At 38.8% G+C, this 19,959-nt stretch overlaps 1 protein-coding gene across 10 annotated transcripts in view; it reads left to right on the forward strand.

Moving 5' to 3' along the window:
• Nucleotides 1-19,959, forward strand: part of HECW1 (HECT, C2 and WW domain containing E3 ubiquitin protein ligase 1) — a 307,384-nt gene that overhangs the window by 274,746 nt on the left and 12,679 nt on the right. For all 10 annotated transcript variants that reach the window (XM_087945048.1, XM_087945049.1, XM_087945044.1 and 7 more), the window contains 3 exons: nt 3,035-3,155; nt 4,142-4,255; nt 5,609-5,761. In XM_087945048.1, the coding sequence (XP_087801174.1) occupies nt 3,035-3,155; nt 4,142-4,255; nt 5,609-5,761 (388 nt within the window). The remainder of the gene's footprint in view (nt 1-3,034; nt 3,156-4,141; nt 4,256-5,608; nt 5,762-19,959) is intronic.

A 19,959-nucleotide genomic window follows, 5' to 3' on the forward strand; every position in this document is an offset into this window, starting at 1 on the left:
CAAGATGGGCTCCATGCAATTGATTATCCTGGATATCAGGCAGGAAGAACTCTTGATCTCCATGGATCTGACCAAAGTGTACCTTCATAATCCTATAAGACCTATGCACAGAAGATTCCTGTGGTTTTGTTATGCCAACCACCATTACGAGTATGGGGCCCTGCCATTTGGCCTGGCTTCGGTTCCCTGAATCTTTACAAAGGTTCTGGCAGTCTTAGTGGCATATCTCAGGAGCATGCCAGTTTGCCTGCAATGTTACTTAGACGACATTTTGATACAATCCTCGTCTCCAGAAGGCAGAAATAGATCTGCAAACTACGCTTCAAGTCCTTTGGGACCATGGCTTCTCAGTCAATCTGAGCAAAAGCCATCTAATGCCTATAACTCATCTTCTGCACCTGGGTACCATAATAGATATGGTGACAGGTGAGTTTTTCCTTTGACCAGATTGCCAGGTCAGCATCAGGGACTTGTCCAATCGCATTCGGACTCTCAAAAGTGTGCCCCTGGCCCAGTTATCTCAACTTCTGGGAAAAATGATTTCCTGTATTGCAATAGTCCCTTAGACCCACCTCCACATCAGGACTTTGCAATGGTTTCTGCTCCCATTCAAGAGATCCGGCAGGAACAACTCTATGGCCAAGGTCTTGGTACCACTGAAGGTTCTTCTATTGCTTCAATTGTGGACTTTCAAGATCATCACCAGGGGCTGTCCCTTCAGAGAGCCACGTCAATTGACAATTACTACTGATGTAATTTTTGCCTGAGAGGCTCATTGCCAGTCCCTAAAGGCCCAGGGTCACTGGTCACCAGCAGACCTAACTCACAACATCAGTTGGCTGGAACTCAGGGCAGCTCACCTGGCCCTCCGCAAGTTCCAGAACGAGGTCCAGGGGCAGCACGTCCTTCTTCTTACAGACAGTGTGGCCACCATGGCCCACATAAATTGGCATGCATTCAAAGTCCCTCATAGTGGAGGCAGAACAGCTTTGCTGCTGGACAGAGAGGTATCTCCACTCCAGACAGAGCATATCTCAGGACTGATCAATATTCAAGAAGACTGGTTTAGCAGGACCACTGTTGACCATTCTGAGTGGTGCCTGCTCCCTTGAATCGTTGCGGCCAGCCGGTCCTAGACCTCTTTGCCTCGCCACTCAATGCCCAATTGCTGAGATTCTATTCAAGATTCCCAGCTTCTCCAGGGCCTCCTCTATGCCTTCACTCCCCTCCCTCTGATACCCAAGGTAATCATGAAAGTGTTAGAGGAGAGGGCGGAAATTCTTCTTTTGGCACCATACTGGCCGAGATGCCCATGGTTTGCACACCTCATGGACCTCTCAATTGCTGACCCCTGGAGAATTCTGCCAGACAGGGTCTCTCTCAATAAGGGCCCCATAGAACATCCAGAGCCGCAGTGGCTCCACTTGGCTGTCTGGCACTTAAGTGGAGACTTCTGAAAGGCAAGGAATTCTCCAACAAGGTTATCAAGACTATCCAGGCCACTAGACATCCGTCCACTAATCGCATTTATAATACCACTTGGAAGAACTTCTGCAAGTGGTGTGACAGGATGAAGATAGACTCCATCTCTGCAATGGTAGCGAACATACTGGATTTTCTCCAGGAGGGATTGGACAAGGGACTGTCCCCGAATACTCTACATAGATCTACAGTCTCTCGCACATCACCCGAGAGTTCTTCCTCCAAGAGGCTACTAATTTAAGACCTCCAGTGGTCCATAGATACCCCACCTGGGATCTAAACAAGATTCTCAAAGTGCTCACCAAAGTACCGTTTGAACCCCTGAGAACTACCAGTCTCCACCTTCTCACCTACTAGGTAGTCTTCCTGGTGGCTATAACCTCCACAAGGAGAATATCAGAGCTGGCCGCTCTGTCGGTGAGGGAGGACCTATGTGTCTTCCACTCTGATAGGGGGGTTCTCTGTTTAGACCTGGCTTTCATCCCCAAAATCAATTCCTCATTCCATCATGCACAGGAGTTGATTCTCCCCAACTTCTGCCCAAGGCCGGTTCATGCCTTAGAGAGACAATAGCACTCCTTAGACATGTGAAGGGCCTCTGCATTTATATTAACAGAACTGTTTCCACAGAAAGACAGAAGCCCTCTTTGTCTCATTCCAGCCATCCAAGCTGGGGAGGAAAGTCACAACTTCGATGGTGGGCAGATAGTTTTGGGCTATGATTACAAAGTCATATGAACTGCAGACCTTACCGGTGCCCAGAAGAATCACGGCACACTCCACCAGGCCACATCAGCAGCTTGGGTGACACAAGCCTGTATAAAAGAAATTTGTAGGGTGGCGAAGTGGTTGTCACCGTCACCCTTCATCAGACATTATCGACTGGATACCTTTGCCTCGGCAGAGACTGACTTTGGCAGGCATGTCCAACAGAGAATTCATATAGTGATGGAGACTCCAAATCAGACAGAGACCCTCCCGTAGGACACACCAATTTGGGTATGTCCCTGGCCTGGATGCTTGGAACAGCTCACTGGAGAAGGGGCGTTGGTTCTTACCTGATACACCCATTCTCTGGGAACTGTGATGAGCATCCAGTCTGGTTCTGGTTCTGGTCTTGGTCAAGAATTAAGAGAGCAACGGTGAAGGAAGAACAATAGTGTGATTTACTTTGACTTCGCCAAAACTGGGGACAAGCGTCAAGGAGGCGAGTCCTCAGAACTTTGCTCAGCCTATCGAACAGCAAGATGGAAGCATTACTCTGGCCTAGATGCTCGTCACAGCTCCCATAGAATGGGCGTATCAGGTAAGAACCAATGCCCCCTTTCACAAAAGCTTATCTACATCCTTATCTACAATCTGTTGATTACATGAAACCTTCTAAACAGTTGAATGATACCCATATGCTATAAATGTGAAATAAAAGGGTTTGTCTTTTAAATATAAAGATTATGCTAGGAGATCATTAATGTATCAGATCCATTATTAGCAACTATTAGTTCAAGCCAGTGGCTGCAAATTATAAATTCTTTTTTATGTTTGTACTCATCAGGCTTGCAGCGGGCCAGTGCAAGAGCACCTTCTCCTTACAGGAGAGACTTTGAAGCCAAGCTTCGCAACTTTTATCGAAAGCTAGAAGCAAAAGGATATGGCCAGGGCCCGGGTAAAATTAAGTGAGTATTTCTATAAAGGAATCCAGTTGGAGATAATTTCAGTTCTGTAAAGCAGAAAAATACAAAGGAAGGTTAGCAAAATGTAAATATAATCTAAATGCAAATAGTGATCATTGTGAAGCCAGTATATAGTAAAACAAAAAAATCTGTTCTTTATGTAACTTGTGGTTGTATTTTTTGTGGAGAGCTAAGCAATATGCAATTTGAAAAAAATACAGATAAAAGCAGAGGCATTCTTTGAGAACAAGAATAGGTAGACAGGGTGTGAGCCCCTTCTTTGGTTAGGCTTATCAGGGAGATGAACCCTCCAAATCTTATCTCTTCTGGCCAGGCACAAACTTTCCAAGGAGTTTCAGGTTGACTCCACGTCACTCCTTTCCTAATCCAAGACTAAATAAGCTACAGAGACCAGCTCCTCACCACCAAACCAGCCATTTGCCTAGTAGGCTAAACAATGCATTGCTAGTTCAGAACACCATTTTCTGAGTGAACAAGAGCTAAATAAACATTTCTTGAGAATTATGGTCAGTTCTTTTGAATTTAGCCAATACCCAATCACAAAAAACAGCTTTAATGTTAGGCAATCATGGGAAATAAAACTTCAGAAGATATAATAAAGGTTTATACACATTACAATACTTGAGTAAATAAAATTATTGACACTAAAATGTAAATAAATGTTCAGCTTATTAATATAGTGATAATGTTCCAAAGCTAAGTTATCATCACTAAAAATCTCTTTTGTGATTATTTAGCAGCATAGTTCTAACAAGGTTTTATAATTTTGTAATTATAATTCTGTGCTGATAGACTGTTTAACTTTATTTTATTTACAAAGAACCGATGGATCAAATTGTATGCCAAAACTGTTTCAACAATATTGAAGCAACTTATTGCAGAAGAAACTTTACACTTAATTAATTACTGTAATAACAATAATTGGATAATCCAATTTACATAATTACTTCTCATTCATCCCATTCTAGATTAATAATAAGGCGTGACCACTTGCTGGAAGGCACTTTTAATCAGGTGATGGCTTACTCACGGAAGGAGCTCCAAAGAAATAAACTCTATGTTACATTTGTTGGGGAAGAAGGGTAAGAAGTCACAAAATGTGGCTAAAAAGCTTGCTTTCTGTTATTTTATATGGAATGAACTTCCAATGGAAGTTATACTAAATAACTGGCAAGGAATTAAATCCAAATAGTGCATTTTTAGCATAATAATATCATTGCATTATGGTAGAAAAGGTCAGGATGGATTAATCAAAAGAGATACCTTAATATCAGCACATAAAACAAATATAAAATTCTTACAGTAACAACTATCTTCCTTAATTATTTCAAATGAAGGACAGTAAATACGGATATAAATAATTGGTATGAGTCCAGCCCATATAAATAGTATCTTACAGAACCTGCCAGTAATTGCATAGTCAGTAAGAATTTACAAGTGAATTAACGACTCCTTGGTATGATTTATTCAAAGATTTATAATTGAATTAACAACTCTTTGAACTTAGACAGTTTAAGAGGTAAATTTTATATTTTTGCTAAGGAATTTGTTCTAATATTTAAATGTTTCTGCTTATTATTAAATGAAGGATCTTTATTAATTTGAATCAGGCTAAAATTATCCTAATAATGAAAGAATAACAGTTGGTAGGAATTTATATAATTATATATGCTGTATGTATACAATTATAATATATATTACACTTGGGCAAATCATTCTAGGAAATAATTATTTGCCAGTTGTCTCAGAGGAAGGGCCTTGAAAGCACAAAGCACAAAATAGTTCACATTCTTGACATTTGTTGACAGACCAGTGGTATTATAAGTGACATGTCATTTTTTTCAGATGAGATTAAAATACCATTTAATATAAGGATGTAAAATAATCAAGAATAAATAATTATGTAGAGATAAAAAGCAGTAAATTATGGAAGAATTCAAAATAACATCTCCAAGTAAACATAACAAATGTTGAGTGGTATTTGTTTTCTGTATGTTTATAATAATTTTTCATTATTGATAATGTAACTATTTTTGCTGCTACCTACATTTCAGAGTTTTTTTTATAATGCAGTGACTATTAAGAAAAAGATTTTGGAGGAGAGGGGTATCTCTTTGCTGACCCTCCCCACCCTTCCAGTAGGTCAAGGTAAAAAAATAGAGTTCAAAATAGTGATTTGAAAAATGTGAGTATATGAAATAAAACTTCATTTTAATCTGCATTTTAAACAACTTTATATTTACTTTGGATTTCAAAGCAATTTGGAAAGGTACCTTTACAGCATCAATCCTCAATCAAAATTAAAATCCATTCACAAAACCTCTATAAAATGTCTATCTGTTTAACATGGATAAAGTGGCAGCACCAGCTATTTGTCATGAAACATGTCTGATTAATAAAAGGGTGCATTCTATGTGGTTTTTTTTCCCCCCCAGCTTGGATTACAGTGGCCCATCCCGGGAATTCTTCTTCCTTCTTTCTCAGGAGCTTTTCAATCCTTATTATGGCCTGTTTGAGTATTCAGCCAATGATACTTACACTGTACAGATCAGCCCTATGTCAGCATTTGTAGAAAATCACCTGGAATGGTAAGCTTTTTAGTTAAGTATACATGTCATAGCAATTCTCATTTTTTTAAAAAATCAAATAAACTATGCATTTTTTATTCTCAAGTGTAATATTTTATAAATTACAATGTCATCTTCCTTCATATGAGATTGTCACAATGTTAGACCTACAATAAGACAGCTAAAACTGAGAATGCTAGAGTCTCAAGTCTTAACAAAACCTTGGGAAGATAATTAATTAATCAAACTTAATTATTAATATAAGAGCCAGGTTTAATCATGATAGAATTATTTTAATGAAAGAAATACAATAAAGTACAATCTAGTAACATATCTGACAGACAGAAAAGCTACAGTGATAGATCTGGTTGAAGACTTCAGAAGAAGTGGAAAGACAAAAAAATAAGGAACAGTGCCCACAATTACATTGTTTATATTTTTATATTTTATTATATTATAATAACTGATTTTTCATCCTCCAGGAAACTTGTTCTTAGATACGCTAGACCAGTGGTTCCCAAACTTTTTAATCCACCACCCCCTTGGTGCTACAAACTCATCCTCGGTGCCCCCCACCCAGGGATGGAATTCAAATTTATGTGGGCATGGCCCAATTCGGGGGTGTGGCTTGCTGGTCATGTGACTGGGTGGGTGTGGCTTGCTGGTCATGTGACTGGGTGGGCATGGCCAAGTGACTGGCAAACCAAATACAAGTGGTCCTCACTTAATGGCCAGTGGTTTAGCAAGTGTTCTAATTTATGACTGGCCTTCCCAGAGCTACTTGACCTGTTTTTGAAGTTTTGACAGCTTTAGATCAGGGGTCTAAATCCCACCCCTGCCTGTGTGTGAGAGAGAGAGGGAGAGAAAGAGGTTGGATCAAATCTCTCTCTCTCTCTCTCTCTCTCCCACCAACGCCAGAAAGCCACTGTCAGTCAAAATTCATATTAGTGGTCTCCGGGATTTAAAATTATGAGTTTGGTGGTCCCGGAAGTCCAAAGGTTTGGCAACCCCTGATCTAAAGAGGTGAGCCTGACAGAGGGAAAGAGAGAGAGAAAAGAAAGAGAGAGAGAAAGAGAGGAAGAAAAGAAAGAGAAAAGGGAAAGAAAGAAAAAGGGACAAAGAAGGGGGGGTGGAAGGAAAGGACAGAAAGAAAAAGAAATAAAGAAGGAGGGAGGGAGGGAGGGAGGAGAAAGATAATGAGATATCTATTCTAGTCCAATCACCTGCTACAGCAGGGTTAGAAGGGTGTGTGTGTGTGTGTGTGTGTGCGTGTGTATGTGTTCTCCTTGTAATTTACCAGTACATTTTGGTTTTGCCTTCAGAATTGGCACTGTAATACATTGGGGGAAAGTCATTTTTAGGGTGGAGATCTGGTCCAATGGATCCTGTTTAAATCCTCAACAAAATGTGAGAGCTTCCTTATAGTCTTGACCATGTTTTGTCCACAAAACCTTTAATAGAAGCCAAAGAGGTTTCAATGCAGAAAAGGGCCTCAGTCTAAACTAAGCCTCATTCAATCTGATGCATCAGGTGTCTCTTTCTCTCTCTCTCTCTCTCTCTCTCTCTCTCTCTCTCTCTCTCTCTCTCTCTCTCTCTCTCTCTCTCCCTCCCTCCCTCCCTCCCTCCCTCCCTCCTTCCCTCCCTCCCAGACTGCCTTTGCTCTACTTTCCCAATGTGCCTGCGGGGCCAGCACTTCGAACATGGATGGATGGAGAGAAAGAGAGAGAGGGAGGCAGGCAGGCAGGCAGATAGATATATTGGTAGATAGATAGATAGATAGATAGATAGATAGATAGATAGATAGATAGATAGATAGATAGATAGATAGGTAGGTAGGTAGGTAGGTAGGTAGGTAGGTAGGTAGGTAGATAGATAGATAGATAGATAGATAGATAGATAGATAGATAGATAGATAGATAGATAGATAGATAGATAGATAGATAGATAGATAGATGGTAGGCAGGGAGGCAGGAAGACAGACAGACCTTTTGGATGGATGGATAGGTAGATAGGTAGGTAGATAAATAGATAGATAGTTAGATAGATAGATCTATATTGGTAGATAGGTAGGTAGGCAGAAAGACAGACAGGTAGGTAGGTAGGCAGGAAGGCAGGCAGGCAAGCAGACAGACCTTTTGGATGGATGGATGGATGGACAGATGGACAGACAGACAGAATGCGACAGTGGTGGCACTTTGGGAAAGCGGTGATGGCGGTTTTTCCCAATGTGCTGCCACATTCGAGGCGCTGGTTCTGGTGCGGTACAACAGTCAATGGGGTGAGCCTGCAGGACCGGAGTCTGAAACGTTCCCCTGCTGCCTCTTAGTGCCCCTCTGCTGGCCCCCTTGGGGACGCTAAGAGGTGGCAGAGGGGCGGCATGTCGAACACGGCCGCAGCGGCACATAACGTGCCACCACTTCCGCATTGAAGGCGCCTGCTCCGGAGCGTTACTACAGTCAATGGGTGAACCTGCAGGGCCGGCGCCTCGAACGCCTCCCTGCCGCCTCTTAGCATCCCCAAGGGGGCCAGCACAGGGGCACTAAGAGGTGGCGGGGGCATCGCATCGAACGTGGCTGTGGCGGCACATAATGTGCCACCACTTCTGCATTAGAGCGCCGGCTCCGGAGCGGTGCTAGTCAATGGGTGAACCTGCAGGGCCGACTCCTCGAATGCCCCCTACCGCCTCTTAGCGCCCCCCTGCTGGCCCCCTTGCATCTTAGCACCCCCCTAAGGCATCCCACTGCCCGCAGGGGGCGGTACTGCCCACTTTGGGAACTACTACACCACACACTCAAATTCTCAAGAAAGAGAATTTGTTCCTTTGGACTTAGAGAGCATTTGGGGGAATTAAAGACAAAGTGTTTAGTAAAATTATAAAGGTTTTTTTTTCCTGTTTAACTTTTTTCTAGCTATTTTTAATATTATTGATATCGTACATAGTTATATATAAAATAGTGTTAAAAGTTTTTTTTTAGTTAAGAGACTTTATCTGCCATACTAAACTTACAGACCCCATGTCAGCGCAGAACTAGATTGATGAAATCCCGTAGAGGTTTGTGCCAAAGTATTACTAAACTAAATAGACAAATGTGTTTATAAGAATTAAAGACAAATTTTCATTCATAAGCATAATTAGAATATTCTAATCATCATATTTAAAAAGATTCACCATAATTTCTCTAGTCATTTAGGTCCTAGAATTTTCTATTGAATTAAAGTTCAAATCAAACTTTCATTTTCTCTCATAATATCTGGGTAAGTTGTTGCCCTGCAAAGCACCAGAAGACCCCAGAGTTATAAATTGGGAGAATTAAAACATTCAAAAGAAGGCAGTGTCAAAACACTTTCATATTATTGCCACAAAAAGTTCTAGCTTCGGGCTGATAAATTATGTGGCATATAAGTCATGTATCCCTTGTGGAAGAAATAGCTAAAAAATACCTAATGCTGAAATCATTAGCATTGTAAGTAGAAATTCTTACAACCAAGCAAAACATTATTGCTGAGTGGTAATTGCCTGTGTTTCCAATTAAAGTAGGATTAAGTATCATAGAGAAGTATCTCTTGCTCTGATGCCTCAAAAATCCATTATCAGAAGACAGCCCTGGGCTATATGACCAAATTATCCAACTACTATTTAGATTTCCATGCCCAGAAACACAGGTTGAATAAATACTGCATTCATTTCCTGCAAACTGCTTGAGTGTTGATATTGCAGGCATCAATTGGGAAGGGAATTTCTAAAGGAAGGTTTCAAAATAGAAACTCTGACTTCTCTAAATTCTTAACTAGATAGTTGGAAACACTTAGTGTAATGGTTAAGGTACATGCCTAGAAACAAGGAGATTGTGAGTTCTAGTTTTGCCTTAGGCATGAAAAATAGCTAAGTGACTTTAGCCCAGTCACTTTCTCTCTCAGCTCAACTCAGGGGTGGGATTCTACCAGTTCTGACCAGTTCTATAGAACCAGTAGTTATGATTCTGCAGTTTGGAGAACTGGTAAATTGAACCCCTGGCTGGCCCCGCCCCTCCTGCCCACTCACCCCACCCAATCGCTCCTCATCTCGCCCGCCATTACTAACCTGCCTTGCCTGCCATTGCTGCCTGCCTTTTGCCAAGGCCCTGATCTCCCTGGGTGAGTGAGCCTGCAAGCAAGCCCCGGTTGACTCCCCAGCTGGCCTAGGCTGCTGCGCTGTTCCTCCCACCATCCCTGGGCTTGCCTGGCTTGCTTCACTGCCAGTGCATTCTCCTTTTCCCCCTGGCCAAGAAGCCACATGGCTGAGCTGGCCAGGAGAACAAATTCCCCAAGGATTTCTTTGCCTAGCTGATTTGCAACTCCTTCGCGTTTCTTGCCATTGTGTGCAGGGAAAGAAAAGTTTGTGTGGGGCTAAAAAAAAGTTAAATCAATCAATTCCAATTTTGAGCAAAAGAAAAAGATTGTGATTGATTTAACTTTTTTTTTAGCCCCACACAAACTTTTCTTTCCCTGCACATGATGGCAAGAAACACGAAGGAGCTGCAAATCAAAGAAATCCTTAGGAGAAGCAAAGGCATCTGGGTGGTGGTGGGTGGGGAAAGCTCCATGGTGCCATGCTGCAATGGTGAAATGGGCAACGGAGTGGCCGGCATAAGGTAAGGAGGAGGCTGCCTGCTGTCCTTCTCTTCTCCCTGTTCTTCCTGCTCCCCTCATGCTGGCTGCTCCGTTTCCCATTTCTACATTGCAGCGCAGCACCCAGGAATCCACCTTGGTAGCATGGTGGGGGGGATAATTTGCCTGATCAAACTAATCCCGCGCAGTCTTTGCTACATACATTGGGCTCAGCAATAGCTTCAGGGCTATTCAATTGGTGGTGAACAAAACAGCTCCATCGTGTTTTGAAACAACCCCAAGGGTAGGATGGGGTTTCTAAAGTGCACATGCTCACCAACCGCATTCTCCAGCTTCTCAGCAAGCTGCAGAACCTTTCCAGGCTCAGGAGAGCCAATTTGGCTAGTGTCTTTTTAGCTATGCTGATGCAAAAGGGCTGGCGTCTGTATGTGCTTTCTAGGAGTCTTCTCTTTTAAGGGGCGCTAGCTTTGGAATTTACAGGATTGCAGGTTGATCTGCTCCCTACCACCTCCTCCCCACCTCCTTGTCCTTTGGCTTTATAGGTAAATGGTCCTCCCTGGGATTTGCATCTGGTTCACTGCCTACAAATCTGTTATTTTTGGAGGGTCCTTTTTGGACAGGGTGAGCTGTGGTTTTTTGCATTGATGTTCGATGGATGGGTGTATGGGTGTTTAACTTCATTAATGAAGTTCATTTTATCCTTAAGTACTGCCTTTGAAACTCTATAGTTTTTCTTTTTTAAAAAAACAAGTTTTATTCAATTTTTCCAAAACAAAGTAAAAAAGAGCTCTTTTCAGTGTACAACATAATTCCGAGTCACCACTTTTACATGCAAATATGACAGTAATTATATATTCATTTTTACATTCAACTTCCTGTCTTATCCATTTTTAACTTCATTCTATTATTACCTCTTCATTTCAACTTTTACATAAGAAAAGGAACAAATTAATTATGTTCATTGATATTACTTTCATTCTAAACTTCTTCTCAATTCATTTCAATTTATTTCAAATATATTTCTTAAACATTAACATTTCTTTTAAGCGTGGCCTTTTCCAAAGTACTCTTTTCTCATTTTACCTCTCCATTTCAACTTTTACATAAGAAAAGGAACAAACAAATTAATCCTGTTCATTAATATTACTTTCATTCTAAACTTCTTCTCAGTTCATTTCAATTTATTTCGAATATATTTCTTAAGCATTAACATTTCTTTTAAGCATAGCCTTCTCCAAAGTACTCTTTTCTCATTTAAATCACTAATAATTCCCATATCTTCATACTTATTCCCTTTTAATTCTTTTGTCTGTCAGATTTGCAATTCCATCGCATATTCTTTCCATAAAGTCTAAATACAAGCTTTTACACGCAAAATAAAACATAAATTTCCCTTCCCCTTTTAATAATTTGGGGGTGTCATCTTAGTGGTTTAAATATTCCTTAATTCCCTCATCTTAATTCCCAATTAAACATTTATTTTAATTAGTTATAGTAATAATCATTCCCTTAAAAAAAAACTACTTTACATTATACTTTTCAGTCAGGTTCCGCAATGTATTTTCTCCCTTTACTTCCATAGAGTTTTATTTATAATACCAAAAAAGATAGAAGAAAAAGAAACAATTAGTCCATTTTGCTAATCCTGGTCACGGATATTAATCTCATTTTTAAACATCCTCATGATTCATTTCAATTATTTCAATATATATAACAAACATTAACCTTTCTTGTAACAATAAAAATAAGAACATACATTCATCTTCTAAAAAGATATCAGTGATCCTCCCTCCTCTCAATAGTCTATATTCTATAATTTGTAATTGCAAAGTACATTATTATTACCCCTCATATCAATGCGGAATCCCCTTTCTTAATTCATTAACCATTATTCCTATGTATTCTAAATAAACAATTGTTTTCCTTTATTTTACAATTCCCATGTTTCTTTCTTTCCTGTTCCTGTTCCTCATTATCTCTCTTCCCTTTTATTTTTCCAAATCTTTTCTCCCTCTGATTTATATCCCTCTTTCTCTCTGTATTTTCCTTCCCCCTTTTACTTTTCTGCAATTTCTTTCTGTCTTTCCGATTTTTATAGGTATTCCCCATTAGTTACTTTCTTGAATCTCTCATTTTTAACCCCCCTTCTTTTTCCTCTTCTTTGTGGTGTTCTTTGTGTTGATTGTTTAATTAATATGGCTTTTTCTTAGACTAACTCCTCCTTCTCTGAGGTTTCTTCTTCATATTCTTCAATTGCCATTCCCATAGCTTTTAACTCAGAGGCAAGTGATTCACCTCTTGCATGTAATAGTTCCATTTTTAGTTCCCACAGAGATATATCATCGTTGCACACTCTTATATCTTATAGTCTTTAAAATCCACAAAACAACTTCTCTTTTTCTTTTTTCTTCTTCAAGCTTTCTAGATTCACAACTATTTCAACACTGGGTTTATACCAAATATTGTTTCAATATTCCCTTTTCATTGTATCCAATCAGATTCATAGAGAAATAGGAACTTTCCCTTTTTCGGTTTAAAGATGGCACTCTCCATTATACAATGTCCTCACCTTCTTCCCTCTCCCCCGTTTTATTGTTCAGGGCTTTCCGAGCCTCAGTATTCCAAACCAATCAAGTCTCCAATTTAAATATTTCCCCCCTCTTTTTAATACTCTTAACTCCAGCTTTAATTTATACCTGTTTGTTGCCAATGTATTTTAATTCAATTTGTTTAAACACCTTATTCTGGCTTCTTCCTGTCCTGGTTTGAAGTCCCGCTCAGCTGTCAAAAATATTTTCACTTTTTTTCCTTTCCTTTTATAATTCTGCCGCTTTCTTATTCTTTCATAAAAATTCTTATAATGTCCATCCCGGGGTACCTTTTAGTTAGTTGTTGCGCCAAATTGTCCCGGTTCTTATGTTATCCACCTCTTTCTTCTCTCCTGCACAAATCTTAGTCCAGCTAAGTCCTTCTCGTCAGGGTGGCCATTTTAGACCACCGCTCAGGTCGTCTTTGGGGGGGGGAAATTGCCAAGCCCAGGGGGGAGATGCAGCTCCCCTCAACCTGGCTGGCAGCTTCCCCTTACTCCACCACCCCTCCGAGCCAGCTTCAGCTCCTAATCACAATGATTTGGGCTGTCCAACGAGAGAGCATGGACCGAAGCCGTGGACAGTCGTGGTCCCCGGTCTGTCAACGAGGAGGGCTTAACCCGGAAGTCAAACTCTATATTTTTTCATCTGTGCATTTTAGAAAGTTTTGGTATAAGAGTAAGAACTTAGAGTGTATTCATGGTCTGTTTTTAAGATTGTGATCATATAAAGTTGAAAGGGAATAATGATAATAAATAAAAAGTAGAATATCATAGCATTAAGTAGAAAGTTACTCTATAGACACTTGCTCTCTTGTAAAGTATATGTTATCCAGCTGTAGATGTATTTCCTTATGCATTTATTCCTTGTTAAGCATATGCCTAAAAATCAATTGCATCCTCCTGTATCAAGTATATGGTCCTGTTATCTAAATCCTTCATGAATCCTTCCATAAATAATCCTTCATGAATCTTTCCATAAATGCCACCTCTATTTCCTCCAGGAATTGGCACATAACTATATATCCAACTGTCAAAGCAATTCACACACACATCTTTGACCTATGGTGTTAACAAAAGGCTGAAGTGGTCAATTAGATAGACAATAGAGAAAAGATAACACTGCCAGAAAAGAATCTGTCTGTTGCAGAAAGATGTAAATCTTAGTTAGATTACATGACTAGAGTTTTACAGCTTGTTAGATTACATGACTAGAGATTTACAAGGTAATTAGAGAACTAAGAACAATTTCTTAGAACTTTAACTTTGATTAAAAAGTAAAATCTGCTTTCTTTGATTTGCAAGCCTCCATTTAAGTCTTTGTTTTGGTTCATTTTTGGGTTAAGCATACTTCATTTTTGGCTTAAGCATACCTTACAAAGTGAATAATTCAAAATTAATTTTTTATTGATAAAATGCTGTCTCATCTCTTCATCTTGACACTGGATATGGGATCTGCAGCAAAAAGAAGGCTGGGGAATTCTGGAGGTTAAGTCCATACAGGTAGCCCTCGATTTAACAACCATTACTTCCACCCTCTGTTTCTAGCTTCCAATAAGGCCAATAACTTTATTCTGAAAATTACATGTTCAGAAGGAAGCCGAATCCAGTAGGCTCCTTGAAATTAACAGGATTCTGTCTATACAGGTTGTCCTCAATTTAAAACAGTTCATTTAGTGACTATTTGAAGTTACAATGGCACTGAAATGACTGCTTTTCAACTTACAGTCATTGCAGCATCCTCATTATCAAAATTCAGATGCTTGTCAACTGGTTCATATTTATGACAGTTGCAGTGTCCCAGAATCATGTGATCAACTTTTGCAACCTTCTGACATATTCACTTAACAACTGTGTTATTAACTTAATAACTGCAGTGACTTACTTAACAACTGTGGTAAGAAAGATTGTTAAATGGGACAAAAAGGAGCAGCTCTTCGCCTTGTGGCTGCTGCAATGAATATGAGAAGCCCAGCATGGTTAACATCTCTAGCCCAATGAGTTCTCTGTTAATACTCACCATACCTGTCAATTTACCAACTCCAGTTACTGCACCAGTGAACATCAGACATCCAGCCTCACTAATGAATCTCCCAACACCAATGACATTAGCTGGCCCTTTAAATATAGTCATGAGACCTGTGAAAAGCACACCTTTCCTTCCCCAGGCATTGCCAATTTCTCCCCCCTACTAAAAAAAAAAAAGCTTAATGCAGTATTAAAAAGTAGAATAGAAAAGGGGGCTGCTGTGTATTGTTTAATGGATTGCTAAATTGGCAAAACGGACTGATAAATTGGCCACACCCACCCAGTCAAATGACCACCTAACCAAGCCACGCCCAGCCACTCACGTTACCACCAAGCCACGCCCAGCCAGTCATGTGACCACCAAGCCACACCCACAAATTAAGCCATGCCCACAGAACTGGTTGTTAAAAATTTGAATCCCACCCCTGGCCCAACTCATCTGATAGGGTTGATGTTGAAAGGAAGACAAGAAGATAAAGGAATATTGGTATATTTGCCACTTTGTTGAATATGAAAAGAAAGGGTGGGATAAATATTTTTTTTAAACCAACATGTTGAAATCAAAAGAGCTGGAAATGCACATTGTTTTTCCTTCTGTTTCAATAATGCAATTGTTTATCTGTTGTTCTTTCCACTGGAAAAGTGCATGTTTCTAGAATGAACCAACAAAAGTATTGATTAGTTTGCAAAATTATAGTGAGTAGCATGGCATTCAATTCTCACTTTTATTTGCTTCCAGGTTTGAAGATTAGATAGATAGATAGATAGATAGATAGATAGATAGATAGATAGATAGATAGATAGATAGATAGATAGATAGACAGACAGACTGACTGTATACAGTGTGTGTGTGTGTAGATAGATAGATAGATAGATAGATAGATAGATAGATAGATAGATAGATAGATAGATAGATGATAGATATAACATTTATGCTTAAAAATACCTTGAAAAGAAATGAGGTTACAAAGTTATGCTTACATTCAAAGAACCCTGTCCTGCAATCATTAAATCATCTAAAATCATCAGGCGCTTATTCAGCTTGTAAATCAATTTGTTAAATTAAAAACTATCTACAAACATTGTCCATAAGCAGTAATTGATTTATTCAAATATATACATTTCAAATAGACAATATTCTTGTTGGAACCAACAACTATATTCTTACTGGATTGATTTTTCTATATTCTAAAGTAAATTTATTTATGTGATTTCATGTTCTCAAATTTTCTTTTTTACTGGGTGTTGGAAAATTGTATACTGAAGGATCTGACTTTCAGTGATGTACAATTCCCCAACAAATTATTGGACTTAATACTGCCTAGAAAACTTAGAAGATATTTGGAACAGACCAAGGATCATCCAGTATATTTGAGTTGAACAATGTTTCCTGAGAATGGAGAATTGTCTCTTTCGAAGAAAGGAGTAACATTTTCTCTCTGAAGGACATATTAACCACTGCTCCAATCCCTGTCCTTGGAGACTTTCATTAATGAGGAAGAAAAAAGGTCCAGATTGGGGACCTTTTTTCTGGGCAGATGATATAGATTATAGAAGATCCCATTTAGTTCCTTAGCACTCACAGGATCAAAGTCAGCACAGATAATCAGAGCCATCTCTTTTGGACCCAAAACCAGCTATTATGAACTCCAAATAAATCTGAATGACTTTTTTTTTTCAGAAGCCTTAAAAAATTCTCATAGCAGCCCCTTAGATTATCCTATTGCAACATCTCTTCCTACTAGGGTAGAAGTCACTTTGAGAAGGAACACCGGTCTGTAGATGTAATAAGGAGACAGAAATATTTATGTTTTGCTGCTCTGATTACATTAGTATACACCCAAATATGCTTAGTCTAGTTCGGTCTTTGTTTTTCATTGCATCACTTAGATGTTTCTTTTTATAAGGTCTCATAACTGTCTGCATTTTGAAATCCTAAAAGTTGTTTTTAGTGGGAATGATTTTGCTATCAGCATTGTTGATAATATTTGACAGCAACACTTATAATAATAGTAATATTTTACATGCTGAAAAAGTGGCTTCAGAAAAGAGCAATTCCTTCAGAAAAAAAAGACATGGCTGTGCTTAATAAAATTTAAATTCTTTTCTCTGAATTCAGTTCCCTAAAAAACAATACATGAAAAATTTCTTCAGTAATTGTGTCTTGCAACTGTGTTGTTATAATAACGTTGCAGTACCATTTCCACAAAGAACTTTTCATTCCTTCTTAGTGATGGGAATAGGTGGCTTTTTAGTATACAACTTTTCAATTAAGTGCAATAAAATAAGTTCCTTAGGAAGTGCCAAATACCTCTTGGTGTCAGAGCAAATAAAGATAATATACTTCATTTTCAGTTATGTGCAGTTCTGTACTAAGGAATCGATTGATGCTCTTTTTCATTAATTGTCTCTTTAAAAAGAACAAAACACAATGATAAACATTGTTTAATGGACAATAGCAGAATACAGTTAATTTATTGGTTGGTAAGAAAAAGTGTCAAAAGTATTATGGAAAGTTTTGCCACTTTTTATTATCAATATTGACATTTTTTGTGGTACAAAATTCTACATTTAAATTGAAAATTATTTTGATATTGCTGAGTATATATTCATTTGCAAAAATATTCACAAGAAATATATTTTCATAATATACTACTTTCAGTAACCTTCCAAAAAATTGGATCAACCTTCTTATCATTTCATACAGTAAAATGTTACAGGAATAGAGTTAGACAGAAAACAAATAGAATCAAATAATAACCTCGTTCTTTTTCTTATTTGTTTAAAATACTAAGATAAAATAACTTATGAGATAGAAAGCAATTTTATGAAAAATTAATATTAGAAGAAATGACAAACACCTTTGGTATTATTCCAGGGTATTTTGACAGATTCATCCATGGTTTTATAACTGTAAGTTACTATTCACAGAATACATAATAACAGAGTTGGAAGGGACTTTGGAAGTCTTCTAGCCCAATACCCGCTCAAGCCGGAAACTCCATACCATTTCAGACAAATGGTTTCCATCTGTTGCATCTTGTCCTACATTCAGGTGCTTTGGAGATCCCTTTTTCTTTTTTGGCAGCCCCTTAGATATGATAGATATACTATTATGTCACCCCTAGTTGTTTTTTCATTAGAGTAGTTCCAGTTTCTGTAACCATTTTTCATATATTTTAGTCTCCAGTCCCTAATCATCTTCATTGCTCTTCTTTGCAGTCTTTTTAGAATCCCAACATCTTTTTTATATCATGACAACCCAAACTGAAAGAAATATTCCAAGTATGGTCTTACCAAGGCATTATAAAGTGGTACTAATACTTCAAGTGATCTTGATTCAGAGGTGGCATTCAGCAGGTTCTGAGCAGTTCTGGAGAACCAGTAGCGGAAATTTTGAGTAGTTCAGAGAACCAGCAAATACCACCTCTGACTGGCCCCTCCCCCATCTATCCTCTGCCTTCCAAGTCCTAGCTGATCAGTTGGGTCTTCTTTTGTTGTCCCGCACAAGAGAACGGAACTGGAAAGCAAGTTAGTGGGGTGGGGAAGGAATGGGATTTTGCAGTAACCTTCCCCTGAAGTGGGGTGGGAATAGAGATTTTGCAGTATCCTTCCCCTGCCATGCCCACCAAGCCACGCCCACCAACCTACATCTACAGAACCAATAGTAAAAAAAAATTGATTCCCACCACTGTCTTGATTGTATCCCTCTTTTAATCCAGCCTAGGACTGTGTTAGCTTTTTTTGGCAATTGCAGCATTACTGCTGGCTCATATTTAAGTGGTTATCCATTAGGACTCTTGATCCTTCTTATTTCTTTGGAGTCAGATACCATCCATTCTATATCTGCGCGTTTGGTTTTTTTATCTAAAAGTAAAACCTTAACTTTTCTTTCAATTGAATTACATTTTATTGGATAGGGCCTAGGGCTCTGGTCTGCTGAGATCCTTCAGGATCTTGAGACTGCCTTCTAGAGTATTGGCTGTTCCCACCAGCTTGGTGTTGTCTGCAAATTTAATGAGTTACTTTTATATGCCCTTGTTTAAACCATTTATGAAGATGTTGAAGAGTATTGGTCCTAAGACAGAACCTTGAAGTACCACTCTGCATACTTCCCTCGTGTAATTGTTGTTATTGTTAATATTATTATTGACATTTGTTGCAGTCCTTAATTCATTCAGGCCCTTAGCATTTCTGACTTCACCTTAGCTATTTGCTAATATTCTGCTTTAGTTATGTGCCCCTTTCTCCATTTTTTATACATGTCCGTTTTGTCTTTCAGTTGATCAGTTTCTTCTGGTATCTTATTTTTCTTCTTCAGTGATATTGGACTGGGTTTTTAAAATCTTACTTTTTAAAGTTGCACAGCTTCTTGATTATTTTCCCCTTGAGGATTTCCATCCATGGAATCTTTCACAAACATTATCTAAGTGTGTTGAGATCAGATCCCTGATTTTTGTTCTATTTCTTGTGCTTGCATTATGTAGAATTCCAATAATACTAAGTCACTGTCCCCTAATGTTCCTGTACGTTCCACTCCTTTTATCTATGAGAATTGTCCAGTATGGCTGATCCTCTTAGTTCCCTTCTCTACCTTTTGTGAGATAGAGTTGTCTTTTAGATTTATCAGGAACCTGTTTGATCTTTCGCTATGTGCAGTTTGTCTCTCACTTGATATCCAGGTAATTAAAGTCACCTGTTACTATTTTGGTGTACTTCTTACACACACACTAGCTAACTGGTTAGCAAAAATGTTATCTATTTCCTCTGTTTGGTTGGGTGGTCTGTAGTATTCACCTTTCGCAATGTCATTCCTTTTTCCTTTTATATTAAACCAAATGCATTCAAGGTTTTCATCATTTGTTATTACATTTCTATAGAGATGCAATGATGTTTTATGTATAGTGTAACTCTGCCTCTTCTTTTATTAGGTCCATTTCTTTTGAATAGTTTAAATCCCACTAGCCACATGCTTCAGTCATGGGTTTCATCCCAA

The sequence above is a fragment of the Notechis scutatus genome, chromosome Z (assembly GCF_049901735.1).
Source record: "Notechis scutatus isolate UNSWTSFEM ecotype Mainland chromosome Z, rNotScu1.2, whole genome shotgun sequence".
NCBI lineage: Eukaryota > Metazoa > Chordata > Lepidosauria > Squamata > Elapidae > Notechis > Notechis scutatus.